At 40.9% G+C, this 15,285-nt stretch overlaps 1 protein-coding gene across 1 annotated transcript; it reads right to left on the reverse strand.

Moving 5' to 3' along the window:
* Positions 1 to 218: 218 nt before the first annotated feature.
* LOC116126750 (pentatricopeptide repeat-containing protein At1g28690, mitochondrial) lies at positions 219 to 2,047 on the reverse strand. Its single transcript, XM_031412416.1, has one exon. It carries the CDS (start codon positions 1,971 to 1,973, stop codon positions 372 to 374), a length of 1,602 nt encoding a protein of 533 aa, XP_031268276.1. The 5' UTR covers positions 1,974 to 2,047; the 3' UTR covers positions 219 to 371.
* Positions 2,048 to 15,285: the final 13,238 nt, after the last annotated feature.

Here is a 15,285-nt window from a genome sequence, read left to right on the forward strand (position 1 = left end):
AAAAAGGCATAAACTGCCAGTTAAATAACAATTTCTCTCATTTTTAAAATTTATTTAGACGGCTTAAAAAGGCTTTTAAATTATAAAATACTACAAAAAGAAGAAATTTTCTACTTATTAGAGTCTTCTTAGAGAAAGAGAAGACTCACACAGGTTTAGAGAACGTTGAGTGCTCAGACAAACAGATTTTTAGCAGTTCAAAGATGTTTTTAGGTGAAAATTTATGGTTTTAATAAGTACACTCCATCTCAGGCTATAATGTTTCACATGCAATCAATAAATATAAAAACAAACAAAATTGAGACAGTGCCTGACTCATGGAATTGGGTTCTGAGGTAGACAGTATGACTACTGTCAATAAAATAGAATCACTAACCACTCTCAGACCCAACCCAACTGCAGGCAGTGTCTTTCAGTATACCTCTTAACTTCATCACCTCCCTAAGTTCAGTTACACTATCCCATTTCCCAGCAGCTGCAAAAGTATTGGATAGTGCAACATATGCCCCTGGCCTGTCATTAGCATTTAATTTAAAGATTTCATTGGCAGCTATCTTTGCCATCTCGATGTCACCATGCAGCCTACATGAACTAAGCAGAGCTACCCAAACATCAGAATTAGGTTTCTCGGGCATTTTAAGTACAATCTCCAATGCCAGTTCCAGACTCCCTGCGCGTCCCAAGAGATCGACTATGCAAGCATAATGCTCCATCTTTGGTTTCATTGAATAATCTCTCTCCATGCTCTCAAAGATCTCTCGACCTTTGGCGACTAAGCCGGCATGTCCACAGGCTGAGAGAGCACCAAGGAAGGTGACATAATTAGGTTCCACAGAACATTCTTGCATCCTACAAAAAAGTTCCAGTGCTTCATTGGGGTTCCCATTCTTCCCATAACCATCAATCATAGAAGTCCATGTAAAAACATTCTTTTCCGGCATGTGATCGAAAATTCTCCGTGCATCCTCACTTCTTCCACATTTTGCATACATATCAACAAGAGCACTACCCATTTTTACATGCTCAAAGAACTCAGTCTTCATAAGTTGACTTTGAACCTGTTGACCAAATTCGAACTCAGTCAATACGGAGCAAGCCCCAATTTCACTAGCAAAAGTTGAAATATTTGGCTGAAAACCAAACCTTTGCATATCAACGTAAAACTTAAGTGCTTTCTTAGCAGTATCAATCGATTTGCTATAACCTTCGATCATAGCATTGTAGACAACAATATCTTTTTCCACAGTTTTACTAAAAACCTCTTCAGCTTTTTCTACAAACCCTTGATTCATATACCCCGAAATCATCGATGTAGAACAAATAACATCTTTCTCTAACAACATATCAAACACAGTCCTTGCGTAACCAACCTTCCCATTCTTCACATACGAGTCAACAAGTGCCGTATAAAGCACATCGTCAGCTGCAATATCACATTTCACTATCTGGGCATGCACCATTCTCCCTAAACTACGGGGCAACAGCACATTACTGCCGCAACAAGTGGACGCCTTTAGAAGCATGGAAAGCGTATATCCATCCGGCCTTTCACCAGAAGAAAACAAACTCCGCACTAAACCAAACGATTCTTGAATCTTCCCATGTTTTATGTACCCACCAATCATATAATTATACGCTGATAAAGTTTGTTGAGGCAATTCATCAAACAGTTGACTTGCGTAATCTAGAACTCCGCATTTTAAGTACAAAATTAATAGCTTGATGGAGATATTGGTATTGGGTCTAAACCCAGATTTAATTATATAAGTGTGGATCTTTCGGCCATAAACTGGGGTATCTGAATTGATGTAGTGTTGAAGAGTTGAAGACAATGAGGTGGCAGTTGATAGGTAAGAGAGATAATCAAATTCTTGCGGTGTTGGCGGGAAAGTCTGGTTTGATGGGAACAAAGGGTTTTGATTGTTATGGGTTGATGAGAAATTGGAGGGTCTGATTCTGGGTAGTTTTGGCATTTTTCATCTTTTCATTTGATGGGTACCAAACTTATTAGAGTTTCAGGCGGTGAATTGCTTCAAACTTGTTAAATTCCAATTCTTCATTAGTTTGCTAAATGGTTTTTTCTGCTACAAACTTCTCCTTTTTAGTTCAGATAATTCACAGTTTGGGCCTACTGGGTTCGCTTTCAAAAAAGCCCAAAAACTGGTATTCGCGGAATGCTACAAGTTGACCCATTTTGGCCCAAACATGAATTTCTTAGGCCTTTGAGAAGTTAAAGCCACTTATTATTTAGCGCGATGCAATGCAAAGATGTAGTAATAAAGCCGAGGCAAGGCACAGAATTGGAAGAGTAATGTTTTGATCAACTTTTGTTGTATGATTTTTTTACTCTAATGTCATTTGTGGAATGAGATTCCCCCTCCACTCCCCACTTTCTACTATCATTTTCTTATAAAGCAAACAATGCACGCATGAGAAAGAGAAACTTTCGTCTTTATGGGTATTGGAAAACAACTTCCATTTCTTGTTCTTCTCAGTGGAACTTTCACTTTTCTTCTCCATCAAGTGTTGTGTGGTCACTACATTAATTATTTTTTAATTATATATGCTTAAACTATGCATTAATATAAGGGTTTGTTTTACATTTTCAACTTATCAATGTCGCCAAGGTTTGTTTAACTGTCTTAATTTTCTTTTTCTCCACTGCGGGGACAAATTGGATTTCATTTCCCTTCACACCACCAAACACAAAACAAAATTTCACAACTTACTACAATTAAATATTATGTTAATGTTGAATACAATTAATTCTGAAATTGCCTTTGAGATATTAAAAGAGTAAATGATACTATTACAGTATTACTTTTGAGTATGATTGCATAATATAAAAATATATAATAAATTATTAAAAACTTTTGCAATGAAATTATTTAATATGTTTTTGTATGTGAGAAAGGGTGGGGTGGATTGTGTGACTAAGAAACAAAGAGTAGTAATGATGCTAAGTATCTACAAATTAATAATAAAAGATTATTAATCCTTCACCATATAATTTACCCTTTGTTTTTCAAACCCTAGTAATTGATGGAATATAATGTATACTAAAGTGGCTTTGTTGGCGTGCAATGCCAACGAATTATTCTGTGCGCAACTATGAACTATGTGGCAAGAAAACACATACAAGTAATGAAACAATCCAGAGTAATATGAAACCAAAACAAGTAAACACATTCAAGTAAAGAGAAAGAATAATACGTACGATTTATTCTGATTTACCTAATTAATAGGCTACGTTCAGCAGAGTCAATATAATAAAAATATTGTCTCACCTCTCTCGTTACAATGAATGTATTTACCTTATGATTTGTTATCACACTCATACAAGGGAATAATAAGTTTATATATATACTAGGTTTAAAGAGAAAAATCTAATATTATAAGAATCTCTTTTCTTAAGTTCAGACCCAATTATAAATTAATTACTTAAAGAAATCATTCAACAACTTTTCATGAAATAGGTACAAACTACCTACGAGCTTAAGGAAGGGACTCTCGAATGCATCTACGTGACCTCTTATTGTTAAAGTAGTCGACAACTCCAACAATTAACACATGTTAATAATTTATTATTTTTAAAAATAAATAACGTATTTAAGAATCTTAAGAAAGGGAAATTTTTGTTAGGTGAACAAATTAGATGTGAATCTATGGGATCCTGCCTACTCAATGATCTAAGGCTGTTTCTTCTTTTCTTTTTACTTTCTAAAGATATCATTTGCAAAGCAAAAGGAAATTATATTATTCAAACAATTTAATCAAAGATAATCTTAATAAAGATGTGCAAATTCCTAAGCAAACATTGATCATTGCTTTTATGCATCGATTTTAAAATTGGATTTTGTAAGGATTATAGGACACAAGGGCCGTGTATTTAATTAGTCAAACAAAGGGAAAGGGCCTCTCATATGGGAATTTCTTTGCTAATATCATAATAAGTACCCTTGGTCTCTCCATCCTAAATCTATTTACAGTTCGACCATTAGTCAAACAAAGGGAAAGGGCCTTTCATATGGAAATTAGTTTGCTAATATCATAACAAATACCTTCAATCTGTTTACATTTCGACCACAAATGTTTCTTTTTATAAACTTTATATATGAGTTATAAGTTTATGCTTCTTCAAAATATAGTGCCAATTTTTCTTTTTTCCTTTTAAAGAGATGAAAGGGAATTGATATGTTGTTGAAGTTATAATTATGTGAAATCAGAATTCTTTTAACCCGTCTCCGATGTTATTGGTAACCAAAATAGAATAAGAGAAAAAATAAAGAATAAATATACATCAATTTAACATAGTTTGGTAAACCTAATAACCTAATAAAGAATAAATATATATTTCCTCTAGTTCACATATTAAAACAAATAGATAATTAATAGCTTATAATTTAAATCTAAACCTAATAACCAAACCCTATACCCTTGTACATCCTCTTTAAACTCGCACACTAATGTTTAAAAAAAAAATAAAAAACACTATATTTTTCTTTAGCTCTCCATTTTAACTCTTTAGTTCTCTATTTCTTTTAAATACTACTTTATACATGTATTTATAATAATAGAGTGATAATATATTCTTTTTCTTTAGAGGGACAATTTTATGTCCAATTCAATTTCCATTACAGTAATTTTGGTCAGTAATTATACCAAAAAAATACTATCAATCCTGCAACAAAACCACTCATCTCAAGTAATGCAAGGGAATTCGTCCATAAGATACTGAAAATCGTAGAAGAAAAGTTGCAATGCTGCTCCCTTCCGTGACTTCTTGGGTTTAAACCTTATGGTCACCTATTTCAATACATAATTGTAGACGTAAAAATCTACTTGTACGGAAAGAGAGGGTCTGATCCCGTGAGGTTGAGGCCACTAGCGATCTGTTGTACCTGCACACGTAAAGAAACACACGCGTGAAGCGAACGGGAAACACCGGTGTGGTGTTTGCCGTAGGCACTCCGACGCTCAAGTCAGCTAGGCTGAAGGGAAAATATAGTGAGGGCTAGGGAATAAGAGATTACCGGAAGTCTAGTCGGGGATTGTAACTACGGTGATGATATGAAGCTCTCAAGTCAGAGCTTTAGGTGTGAAGCTTGAATGTCCTTGTGAGAGGGTTTGCCTCTGCTTATATAGCCGCTGTCTGGTCTCCTAATCCTGGTGGAAGTAGGAATCCTAGTATGACACTAATGCAAACCCTAGAAGAATTAGGGCCGTGGTGAGTTGTCTTACCAGTGTCCAAATAGGAAGGTGATCTTGATTAGGAGAATTAACTGAGTAGGAAAGTGATCAGGAATAGGAAGGCGACCTTGAATAGGAGGTTGATTAGGAGTAGGAAAGTACTCTGAAGGGGCTGTGGGCTCTGGATTCGCCCATGGACCTAGGAAATGGACTAGGTTTAAGAGGCTCGTGCCCGCGTGGTTTGGGTCGGCTATACCTCATGTCAAAATAAGACTAATCTGGCTTGGGCCTCTGTAGGACTGGGCCTAGTCTTTCTTCACTAGTGGTCCTATTTCCCTATTTGGGCCAAGGACGATTTTTGGCCCTAACAGTTTGTCCCCCACTCTCTGAGTTGAGAGTATCTTAAGTCAGAGAGTAGGTTGCGCTCAAGGCGAGCTCGGTCTTTCCTCATGGACGAACGATCATTGGAGTGAATGATCTGACCACCGTAGGTGATCCTTGATTGGACGTCGTTCGGTATCCACTCTCGACCCAAAGTATGCCATCATTGCAAGGTGCCTGATCGGTTCGGCGAGCTGAAGAGCAGAGAGCCAGATGTGGTCGTTCGGTACATCCGCACGACTAACAAGGAGACCGTTAAGAGGCACTCATTCGTCATGTCGGATCGGACAGGTTCAGGAAATTTACTAAAAAGCTTTATTCGGTCGGGACAATGGGACGACTAAGTGGGTGAGGCATCTCGATTACACGTTGTCCACTCGTTCTCCACGGATAGATGATTGGATGAGATTCTCAATTTTGTTCTGAAGATGGCTCGACCCGGACCATTCCAAACTCATGCATCGGTCGACCAGGCCTTTTGGGCCGGCTGAGTATGGGATGCTTGGGAGGGCTCCCGAACTGAAAAGCTGAGTCGGTCGAGTGGCCAAGTGAATTTGTTGGCGCGTGAAGATTGGATGCGTGTCGGACTCATTCCGGGTGGTACAAACTGAGTCAGTCGGAAGAACCGGGCGATCAAGACGCAGCCTCCATACGGAACAACGGTTTCCCAGGTGATTCGGATCGCTGCCACATGTATGGTGGCGATCGGTCTATCGTTTCGAGAGCGGGAAAACGAAGAGACTTCTGACAACTGACCAATCATAGCCTGCCACGTGTTTACATTTTCTTTACAAAATTGGGGAGCAGACTGTTCATCTTCCATTCGCGTTGGTTTTGTGTTTTCATCCGAAAAATTTCTCTCCCTTTTTTCTTCGTTTTTGTCCCAGTTTCTTGAGCGAAGGTGGTCTTTTCTGCAATCATCCAAGGTAACTTTTTCTTTTTAGGCCGTTTTGCTGTTCTATAGGTAGATTTCTTTTTTGTTGAAACTTTTGGGAGGTGGGATGAAGGTGTTTTGAACTTTTAAGCGGGTTTAAACTGGGTTTCCAAGTGTTTTGGTGTTAGGATTTTGGAGAATAGGCGTAGGTTTGAATCTTCCGGTGGATATCCGGGAAGAATCTGGCAGTTTCGAATATTTTCTGGGTTTTTTGGATTGGGCCTGGAAGACGAAGTCAACTTAGGCGTTGTTTGGGTCGGTCAGTACGTCTGACCGAGTGGTGAGGAGGCGTGTGGCGTGGACTAGGCAATCGGTCATCCAGGGCGAGTGTGAGTCTTTAGGTTGAGGGATTGGTGATCGGGGTGAGTAGGTAACTAGGGTTGAGATTAGAGGTGGATCGGTCGTTTGGGGCGAGCGAGTTGGTGCTCTACTGATTTTGGCTTAGGGTCGGTAGGTTGGAGGGATCGACCAAGGGTAGGGGCTATCTCGTTGTCGGGCAGGTCGACTAGTAGCGAGCTTTTTCTTTCGGTCGGTCGGTTAGGTGGGACGACTGGCTATCTAGGATTCCACCTCTCGGTAGGACGAGTCGACTGAGATTGAAGAGGCCGGTTTTGAGGGACATCGTACGGTGTTGAAGGGCGACCGGTAGCTAGGTTGATACTTGAGTGGTTCAGTTTGAGTTCCATAAGGAACGAGTCGGTCGGTTGGGTCGGGCGAGTGATCCGATGTCAGACGATACGTCAGCAGGTTCGAGTCAAGATGTGGTTAATGTCGGGGATGAGTATGAGCATGCCCCGACTATCGTGATGATGCCTGAAGGTAGCGTCCCGGTGGGCGTATCGACTGGAGTTAGTGTAGTCGCTCCAGGGGCGAGTCAGGCTGGACCGAGCGGCTCGGGCAGGCATGAGCAGAGTGGGGAAGACTCCAGAGGGGCTGGCAATCCATCCTCGTCCAGCAGTAGCTCCGAGGAAGAGCCGAGCCAGCAGGGCAGTGGGATCCTGACCAGGGATTATCCGCCCGTGCTTAATGATGGTGACGTGTGGCGCATCCATACATTGTATCATATCCCTATTTCGGTCGACATCCAGACCCCGCGGTCATATGAGCAGGTTGATTGGGAAGCTATGGGCTGGGTCTGTGTTTATGAGAAGTGGTTTTATGACGGGCTGAGGTTGCCTATGCCTCGCCTCGTCTGGGAGGTGTTGAATCACTTCATGATTGCCCCTTCCCAGCTTATGCCGAACGCTTGGAGGTTGCTGATGGCTCTGGAGGATCTTTGTGTTTGGCATCAAGTAATGTTCGGGTTGCACGAGCTGCTGTACTCATACTTCATGAAGGAGAATGATAAGGAGAAGGGCCGATATTTGCTCAACTTGAGGCACGACCGGTCTCACCTGGTGACTGACCTGCGGTCTAGTGATAAGAACTGGAAAGACCGCTACTTCTTCTTGGGGGTCAGGCCGTTTTTGGAGAGAGGGGCTCGGATGAGATCCCGATCGGCTGGCAAGCTACTGGTGAGAACTTGTTTCTTTCGTTCTTTTGATTACTAAATCTTGATTGTATTTTTTGTTTGCAGAGCTTGAGTTCAATCGGGCCGGGCAAAACGGAGATGGCTTGGACGTAGCGACTCAGAGGGTGTTATCTATCCCATTGGAGCAGAGGGATTGGCGGGTGGTGCTTGCGGAGTCCATCTTGAGGACCAGTATTCTTTGGGCTGGAGTAGAGGCGATACAGAGAGGTACTCCCTTCCCCTCGCTGAAGCAGACTTGGGACGTTCTCCTAAGTCGATACTGCAATCAGCTGATTTTTGGTGAGTCCGGGCTGAACCCACTAACCTTTGGAGAGTTTGCACTTGCAGAGTCACTTATGAAGAAGTTGAGCGTCTCAAGTACGAGCGAGTCCATCACCAGGCGTCGAGAGAAGAGGAGGAGGGAGTCGGTGGCCAGGGCAGACGCGAGGGTTGAGGACGTACTGGCTACGCCGCCTAGTCTGCAGCCGTCGAGCCAGCAGCCTTCAGCGGAAGCTGGGTCGTCCCAGGCTGCCGTTGTGGATGAGGAGGCTGGGACTATTACTATCACGATTCTGGCTACTGCATCGACTTATTCTGACGCGATCTCTATAAGTAAGCTGGTCGACTCTTTTTTATTCCCGGCGGACGAGGCGCGCCTGAACCAGATGGGTACAGTTGCTGCGGCCGATTGGGGCGTATCCCGTGCCATTTAGGTATGGCAGTACTTGCTCATTTTCCTTATTGTTGACTTTATTCTCATTGCTGAGTTTTGTTGTGCAGGTACTCACTAGCAGTCTTCATCTGAGGAAGTCTATCGTGGCGCAGGAGAAGCGGATATAGGATGTATCCAAGGCCAACACTGGTTTACGCCAGAGGGAGGCAGCGTCCCGGAAGGCTGAGCAGGAGAGTCAGCAGTGCCTCAGGGATAGTGAGGCCGAGGTCACGAGGTTATGGCGCGAGTTGGCCGAGAGGACCGTCGAAGTCGAGTCCCTCAGGGAGCAGTGCATCTCCATTGCTGATGACGCCATCATTAAGGCCCGAGGCGAGCTTATGTTGGAGTTCAAGGAAGGACGGACCTCTCATTGGGATCCGGATGAAGACATTCTGCTCATGCAGGAGTTGTTGGAAGAAGAAACTAGTCATCCAGCGAGGCAGGACGAAGGGAAGGCGCCTGACTTCAGTCAGCCAGGGCAATTGGGTGTTGGTGACGTGAGTGACCAGGCTGCGGGGCCGAGCACTAGCGATGCGGACATGGCGACCGATTTGGTGATGGAGGATGAGGTTCATGTTGAGGATGCTTAGCGCTTCCTTTTATTTTTGTATTTTGGGGCCTGTGATGCCCTTTTGTCTGGCGTCTGTGCCATTTTTTGTATTCTGAACTGGGGCGTTTGATGCCATATATACCACCTTTTGACTGTTCTGATTTCTAGTGTTGTCTTCTTGGATGACTGAACTGTTCTTTATTTCTCTTGTATGCGCGTTATGTTTGTGTATGTTACCTCCGCGTGGCCCAATGGCCAAGGCATGTAGGCCTTATGTTGGGCTGGGTTGGTGCTTTGTTTGTCAATGGTGTAGGAATCATTCATTCGGTCTGGCCGACCCAGTGTGTAGTCCCTTGGATGGATGACGTTGCATCTTCATTTTAGTTCTTAGGTCGAATAGGGCCGGTCCCAAGGTGCCAAGTCTTGGATCGGGCACGCCGATCCAAAGATATCATCGTGACTCGAGCAGGGTTGATTCGAAGGTGAGTAATTCATCGATCGGGGTCGATTTGAGAGGTGTCCATATGTATCAGGCAGGGCCGATTTGAAGGTGTCCGTACGTTTATCGGGCAGGGCCGATTTGAAGGTGTCTGTACGTTTTATCGGGCAGGGTCGATTTGACGGTGTCCGTACGTTCATCGGGCAAGGCCGATTTGAAGGTGTCCGTACGTTTTTATCGGGCAGGGCCGATTTGAAGGTGTCCGTACATTTATCGGGCAAGGCCGATTTGAAGGTGTCCGTACGTTCATCGAGCAAGACCGATTTGAAGGTGTCCGAACGTTCATCGGGCAAGGTCGATTTGAAGGTGTCCGTTCGTTCATCGGGCAAGGCCGATTTGAAGGTGTCCGAACGTTCATCGGGTAAGGCCCATTTGAAGGTGTCCGAACGTTCATCGGGCAAGGCCGATTTAAAGGTGTCGGAACGTTCATCGGGCAAGGCCGATTTGAAGGTGTAAGCAATTTGTCGACCGGGGTCGATTTGAAGATGAAAACTTCTGAATAATACTTCATTAAATATTTGGCCATGAGGCCGACTGTCTAAGAGGAGGTGGATAGGCCCACTCATCCTTAAAAAATGAAACAAAAACAAATTCTCAAAAAAGACAAGGTTCACCTAGAAGTAGTAGCGTTTGAGGTGAACAGCATTCCAGCTATTGTTGATGTCTTTGCCCTCGGGGGTCTGGAGTTTGTAAGCGTCCTTCCCTACTGCTTCGATTATTTTGTAGGGACCTTCCTAGGTAGGACCGAGTTTGCTAGAGTTGATCTCCTTGGTGTTTTGGAAGACCTTGCGGAGGACCTAGTCGCCTGTTTTGAAGGTACGGATCCTCACATTGTGGTTATAATGTCAGGCGGCCTGTTGCTGGTAAACTGCGTTGTGGATGCTTGCCCGTTCCCGTAGCTTGTCCACAGTGTCTAGGTTCTGGCAAAGGTTGTGACTGTTTGATTCCTCGTCCGCCCATTGAAGCTTGGTGGATGGAACTGACACTTCAGCTGGAATGACTGCTTCGGAGCCGTATGTCAGGGAGAATGGAGTTTCACCGGTTGATGATCGAACCGTCGTTCGGTATGACTAGAAGACTCCGGGTAGCTCATCTGCCATGTGCCCTTAGCTTTTTGCAGTCGTTTCTTCAATGTCTGTATAATGGTCTTGTTTGATGATTCGGCTTGGCCGTTAGACTGGGGGTTGCGAGGTGTTGAAAAGCTCAATTTTATTCCCCACATGTCACAAAAATCCCTGAAGCCTGAACTGATGAACTGGGACCCATTATTGGTGACAATCTCCTTCGGTATTCTAAACCTGCAGATCACATTCTTCCAGATGAAAGCTTTTACCTCTCGGTCTCTGACTTGAGCGAAGGCTTCGGCTTCGATCCACTTGGTGAAGTAGTCTGTCACAACCAACATGAAGACTCGTTGCCCTGGTGCAGTAGGTAGCTTTCCCACGATGTCCATTCCCCACTTCTGAACGCCTGGTGGAGAATGGAATGGAGTCGTCTAGTAGAGGTGTGAGGCGTGACAAACCTCTGACAGCTTTCGCATTTCTTTGCATAAGCGGTCGAGTCTGTGCGTATGTTGGCTATTAGTACCCCGCATGATCGCCCGGTGTGCCGACTGCGCCCCCCCCCCCCCCCCCCCTGTTAGTGTATATTAGTGTATGCCCTAGAAACCATTCGTGTTGTCGGTTTCGAGTATTTGTCTTGTATCTATATATATCATAATAATAGAAGAAAGAGTTCTTCAATTCATATATGTAATTGCTTCCTTTATCAGTCATGCATTTAAAATAAAGTATGTATATGAATTGTCCAGTGATTCATTTAATAGGTAAATGAATTATCGAAAAAGGTTCCCTGCGGAAGCAATATAAATTTGGCAACTATTGTAGTACAGGCATACCGATGCTTCCGAAAGATATCATGAGTTGATATAATACGGATGACGATGATAGTCATGTCTAGGGCATTGGTATGGATTAACGTTGGTGAACTGTTTTTCGAACGTGACCGAATAACGACAAATCACTTGGAAAAAGCATGTAGTCAATGATTTATCGTTTGGTTATATCAGTGCACGATGTAGTCCTTTGACCTGAGACATTGTAGTCGGATCCGATATGGATGCGTATGGTTCATACGGTGTATAGTACAAGACTAATCATGTTTCGTCACATAAATCCTATTTGGTCATGCGTTGTTCATATGCGGAAACGACGATGGTCAAGAGGGATCCATTGACTCGGAAATATAGGATCGGGAGTACCGCTGACTCCATCCGGATTCGAGTTCCTAGACGAACATCGATAAATATCGGAAAACTGAATCTCTGGCCAGAGTCTATTATTAGTCATACAAAAGTAAGTTTGTGATGACAAGTTCCGGACATATTGATCGACAATTCGGTTAGAAGATCGAGTTTAGGATTTGACGTTCCGAATCCTACTCGATTAGGATATCTCAATGGAGGGACTTTACCTGCATGGTACGTATGATCTGAAATGGGTTCGATGAAGTATTTCTTCATCGTGGTTAGGGACTAGGCACATTGCTAAGTTTACCATGTCGTTGGCCTCCGGACGGGTTTCCGATTCATCCAGAACCGGCTCACGGCTAATCCACGGTGGACCTACATGGTCACACCAATAGCCTTGAGAAGTTAGAGAATGATGAGAGAGAGAAAGATTATCCAAGAGGGCTAGCACCTTCCGAGGGTAATAACGGGATTTCTATAGTAATAGTTACATAGAAAACAATTTGTGACATTTTAAGGGTTAAAATGGTCCAGCAATAATTAATTATATTTAATTATTATATCTTAAAGTGTTAAGATTAGAGATGAAACAAAATAACCTTTTAATATTTAAGGGTAAAAGGGTAAATTTATGGGTTGTTAATGTAAACTAGTTTAGTTTACATGGGCCCTTGAATATATTATTATTCAAAGGGTAATATTAATTCGTCGGGTCCCTTTATAAAATAGATTTTTGGGCTTGGAAGTGAAAAATAAATAATTGCAAAATAGCCCAAGTATATATAAGTGCAAAAGGTTGCATTTTTGTTCATTATTCACTTGTTCACTCAAACACAAACTAAAAGCTCTCTCTCCCTACCAAGGCCACTCTCTAATCCTCTCAAGGTGGTGTTAGTGGAGGTTTCATCCTTTTGAAGCTAATCTTCATCAATCCAAAGCAAAGGAGTAGGTATAACTCATATCCAAGCTTTGCATGTAAACCGTTTTTTTAATCCAGCTTTCATGCTTTCATTCTCCATCCCACCACTCTTCATGCATCTGAATCTTTCAATTGGTATCAGAGCTAAAGCTCCTTGCATGTCGAATTTATAAGCTAAAATGGCATTTTCCATGTGTTCATATGTTCATCAAACTTGGTTGAGTTTGCATGTTAGTGATATGGTTCAAAAATGTTTTTTTTTCATAGTAGATCTTTACATGCATGTCTCGGCCATACATAGATCAAGGTATATGTTCATTCTTCTTCTCATTCTTATATGTTTGAATGATGATAATGGTTATAATGAGCATGCCTTAGTATGGATGAGTTTTGATGTAATAGCATGTTTGATGCATGTGTATGTCTCGGCCATCTCTGATCTTTGGAAAACATTTTTTTTCTTCTTGCTCTAATTGTTTGGGTATGTTAGAATATGATTTAAAGCATGTTTGGATGATGATTATTGCATGAAATGTGTTGAAAACACATGCATGCATATATGTCATTTTCGGCCATGACTAGTTTTGCCATAAAATGTCATTTCATTCATGTATTGATGAATGATGTTTTAGGAAATGTTGCATGATGATTCATTTAGAAAAATGTTCATGCATGTTCATTTCCATTACTTTGATTAATGGTTTATGCTTTGACATGCTAAATGTGTTATCTTTAATTTGATAAAGTTATATTTTGCATGAATGTATGCAAATGTTGCAAGTGTTTAGTGGTGGAATTTGATGTTAGCATAAAGTTATGGATTATTCATTCATATGAGTGAATTAATATATTATATAGATTGTGGTAAATTTAATGTGAGTGTTAATTTGATTAAATTATCTTATAATGCATCATTGCATGGCATAAATTATTATATTTTGAAATGTAATAATTTGGTTGTTTGAATGGTTTCAAAAAATGATGATGCAAGATGCATGATTGTCTTTGAAAAGAAAATATGTCATAAAAAGTATTACTTTAGTTAAGTAACTTTGTCATAGAATGATTACTCTTGAGTAATAAAAACCCACTTATCTATGCCATGCATGACTTTGTGAAAAGTATTGAAATGCTAACAATTAAATAGTATATCTTTGGTGGAATATGACAAAAGTGTTTGTGTAATGATTCTTATAAAATGTGTAATTGTTGCATGGCCCAAAGTATAATTAAATTACCACATGAATATATATATAATATCTATTAATATATGAGATATATTTATATATTTATTCTGCCTTTAAATAATTGTTTATATATTGGTATGAATGTTTATTTATTTATTATGATGATGAATATTAGATTAGAGGGTTGATCATGGCCCTTTGTTTTCAAAATATTCAAAAGTATTGTAATATTCTTTTATTAATGGCTTGTAATATTAATTTTATTTATTTATTTAATCGGCCTGCGTGCCTAAGATCCAATATTATGGAATCGGCTAGACGAGAACCAAGAGCATCCGGATGACGACCAATCGAAGATATAGTATTAGGGTAAATAGTTTGCCTTTAGGATGTATTTTCGAAAAGCCCCATGGTCAACCCCATGCTTTAATTTATGCATATATGTGATATGTATGATTGTTAATTAAACATGGCATGCTAAAATAATTAAGTAAAGGTTAAACTTAAATCTCCCCAATTTAAAATTATTAATCCAAGTCTCCCATTGTGGGATAACTAAATTCTTTGATATAAATTTTAAATCCCAAGATTTCTATTATGTGAGGGATGCACTTATATCATAGAATTAAGTTGATCTTGTTCTTGGATGGATTTTCACCTTGACCAAGAATTCTATTATGTGAGGACATGATGAAAATGCCATCCTAAGAAAGCACAATGTTCGATTTAACTAGCCTAGGGTACCAAGAATTCTATTATGTGAGGTATCCGAAGCTAGGACAAGGAATATGAATCAAACCTTATATAGTGATAAAAAGGAAAAGAGTTTCCTACTTATTAGACTTATTAACCAAGAATTCTATTTGTGAGGTTAATTGAATTTGATAAGAAATTGATTCCCCACTAGAATTTAATCCAACGAAAATTTCCCGATCCTATTTAAGGGAGTGTAGGACTCGAATAAAATAGTGGGAGCTAATTTGATTATGCATTAAAAGGTTTAAAAGATTACAAGACACTAATAAAATTACTTTTCTTTGCAGTTTCATCTTTGTGATAAATAATCGAAAAATGGCCAACAATGTTCTCCTAAGGAATGGACAATAACATGTTAACCGGACCCAACCTAAAAGTTGGCTAAGAAATCTTAGAATT

The sequence above is a fragment of the Pistacia vera genome, unplaced genomic scaffold, assembly GCF_008641045.1.
Source record: "Pistacia vera cultivar Batoury unplaced genomic scaffold, PisVer_v2 Contig183, whole genome shotgun sequence".
NCBI lineage: Eukaryota > Viridiplantae > Streptophyta > Magnoliopsida > Sapindales > Anacardiaceae > Pistacia > Pistacia vera.

What these genes read in the sequence shown, in the direction of transcription:
- LOC116126750 (XM_031412416.1), bottom strand. Translation starts at nt 1,973, where the DNA reads ATGCCAAAACTACCCAGAATCAGACCCTCCAATTTCTCATCAACCCAT.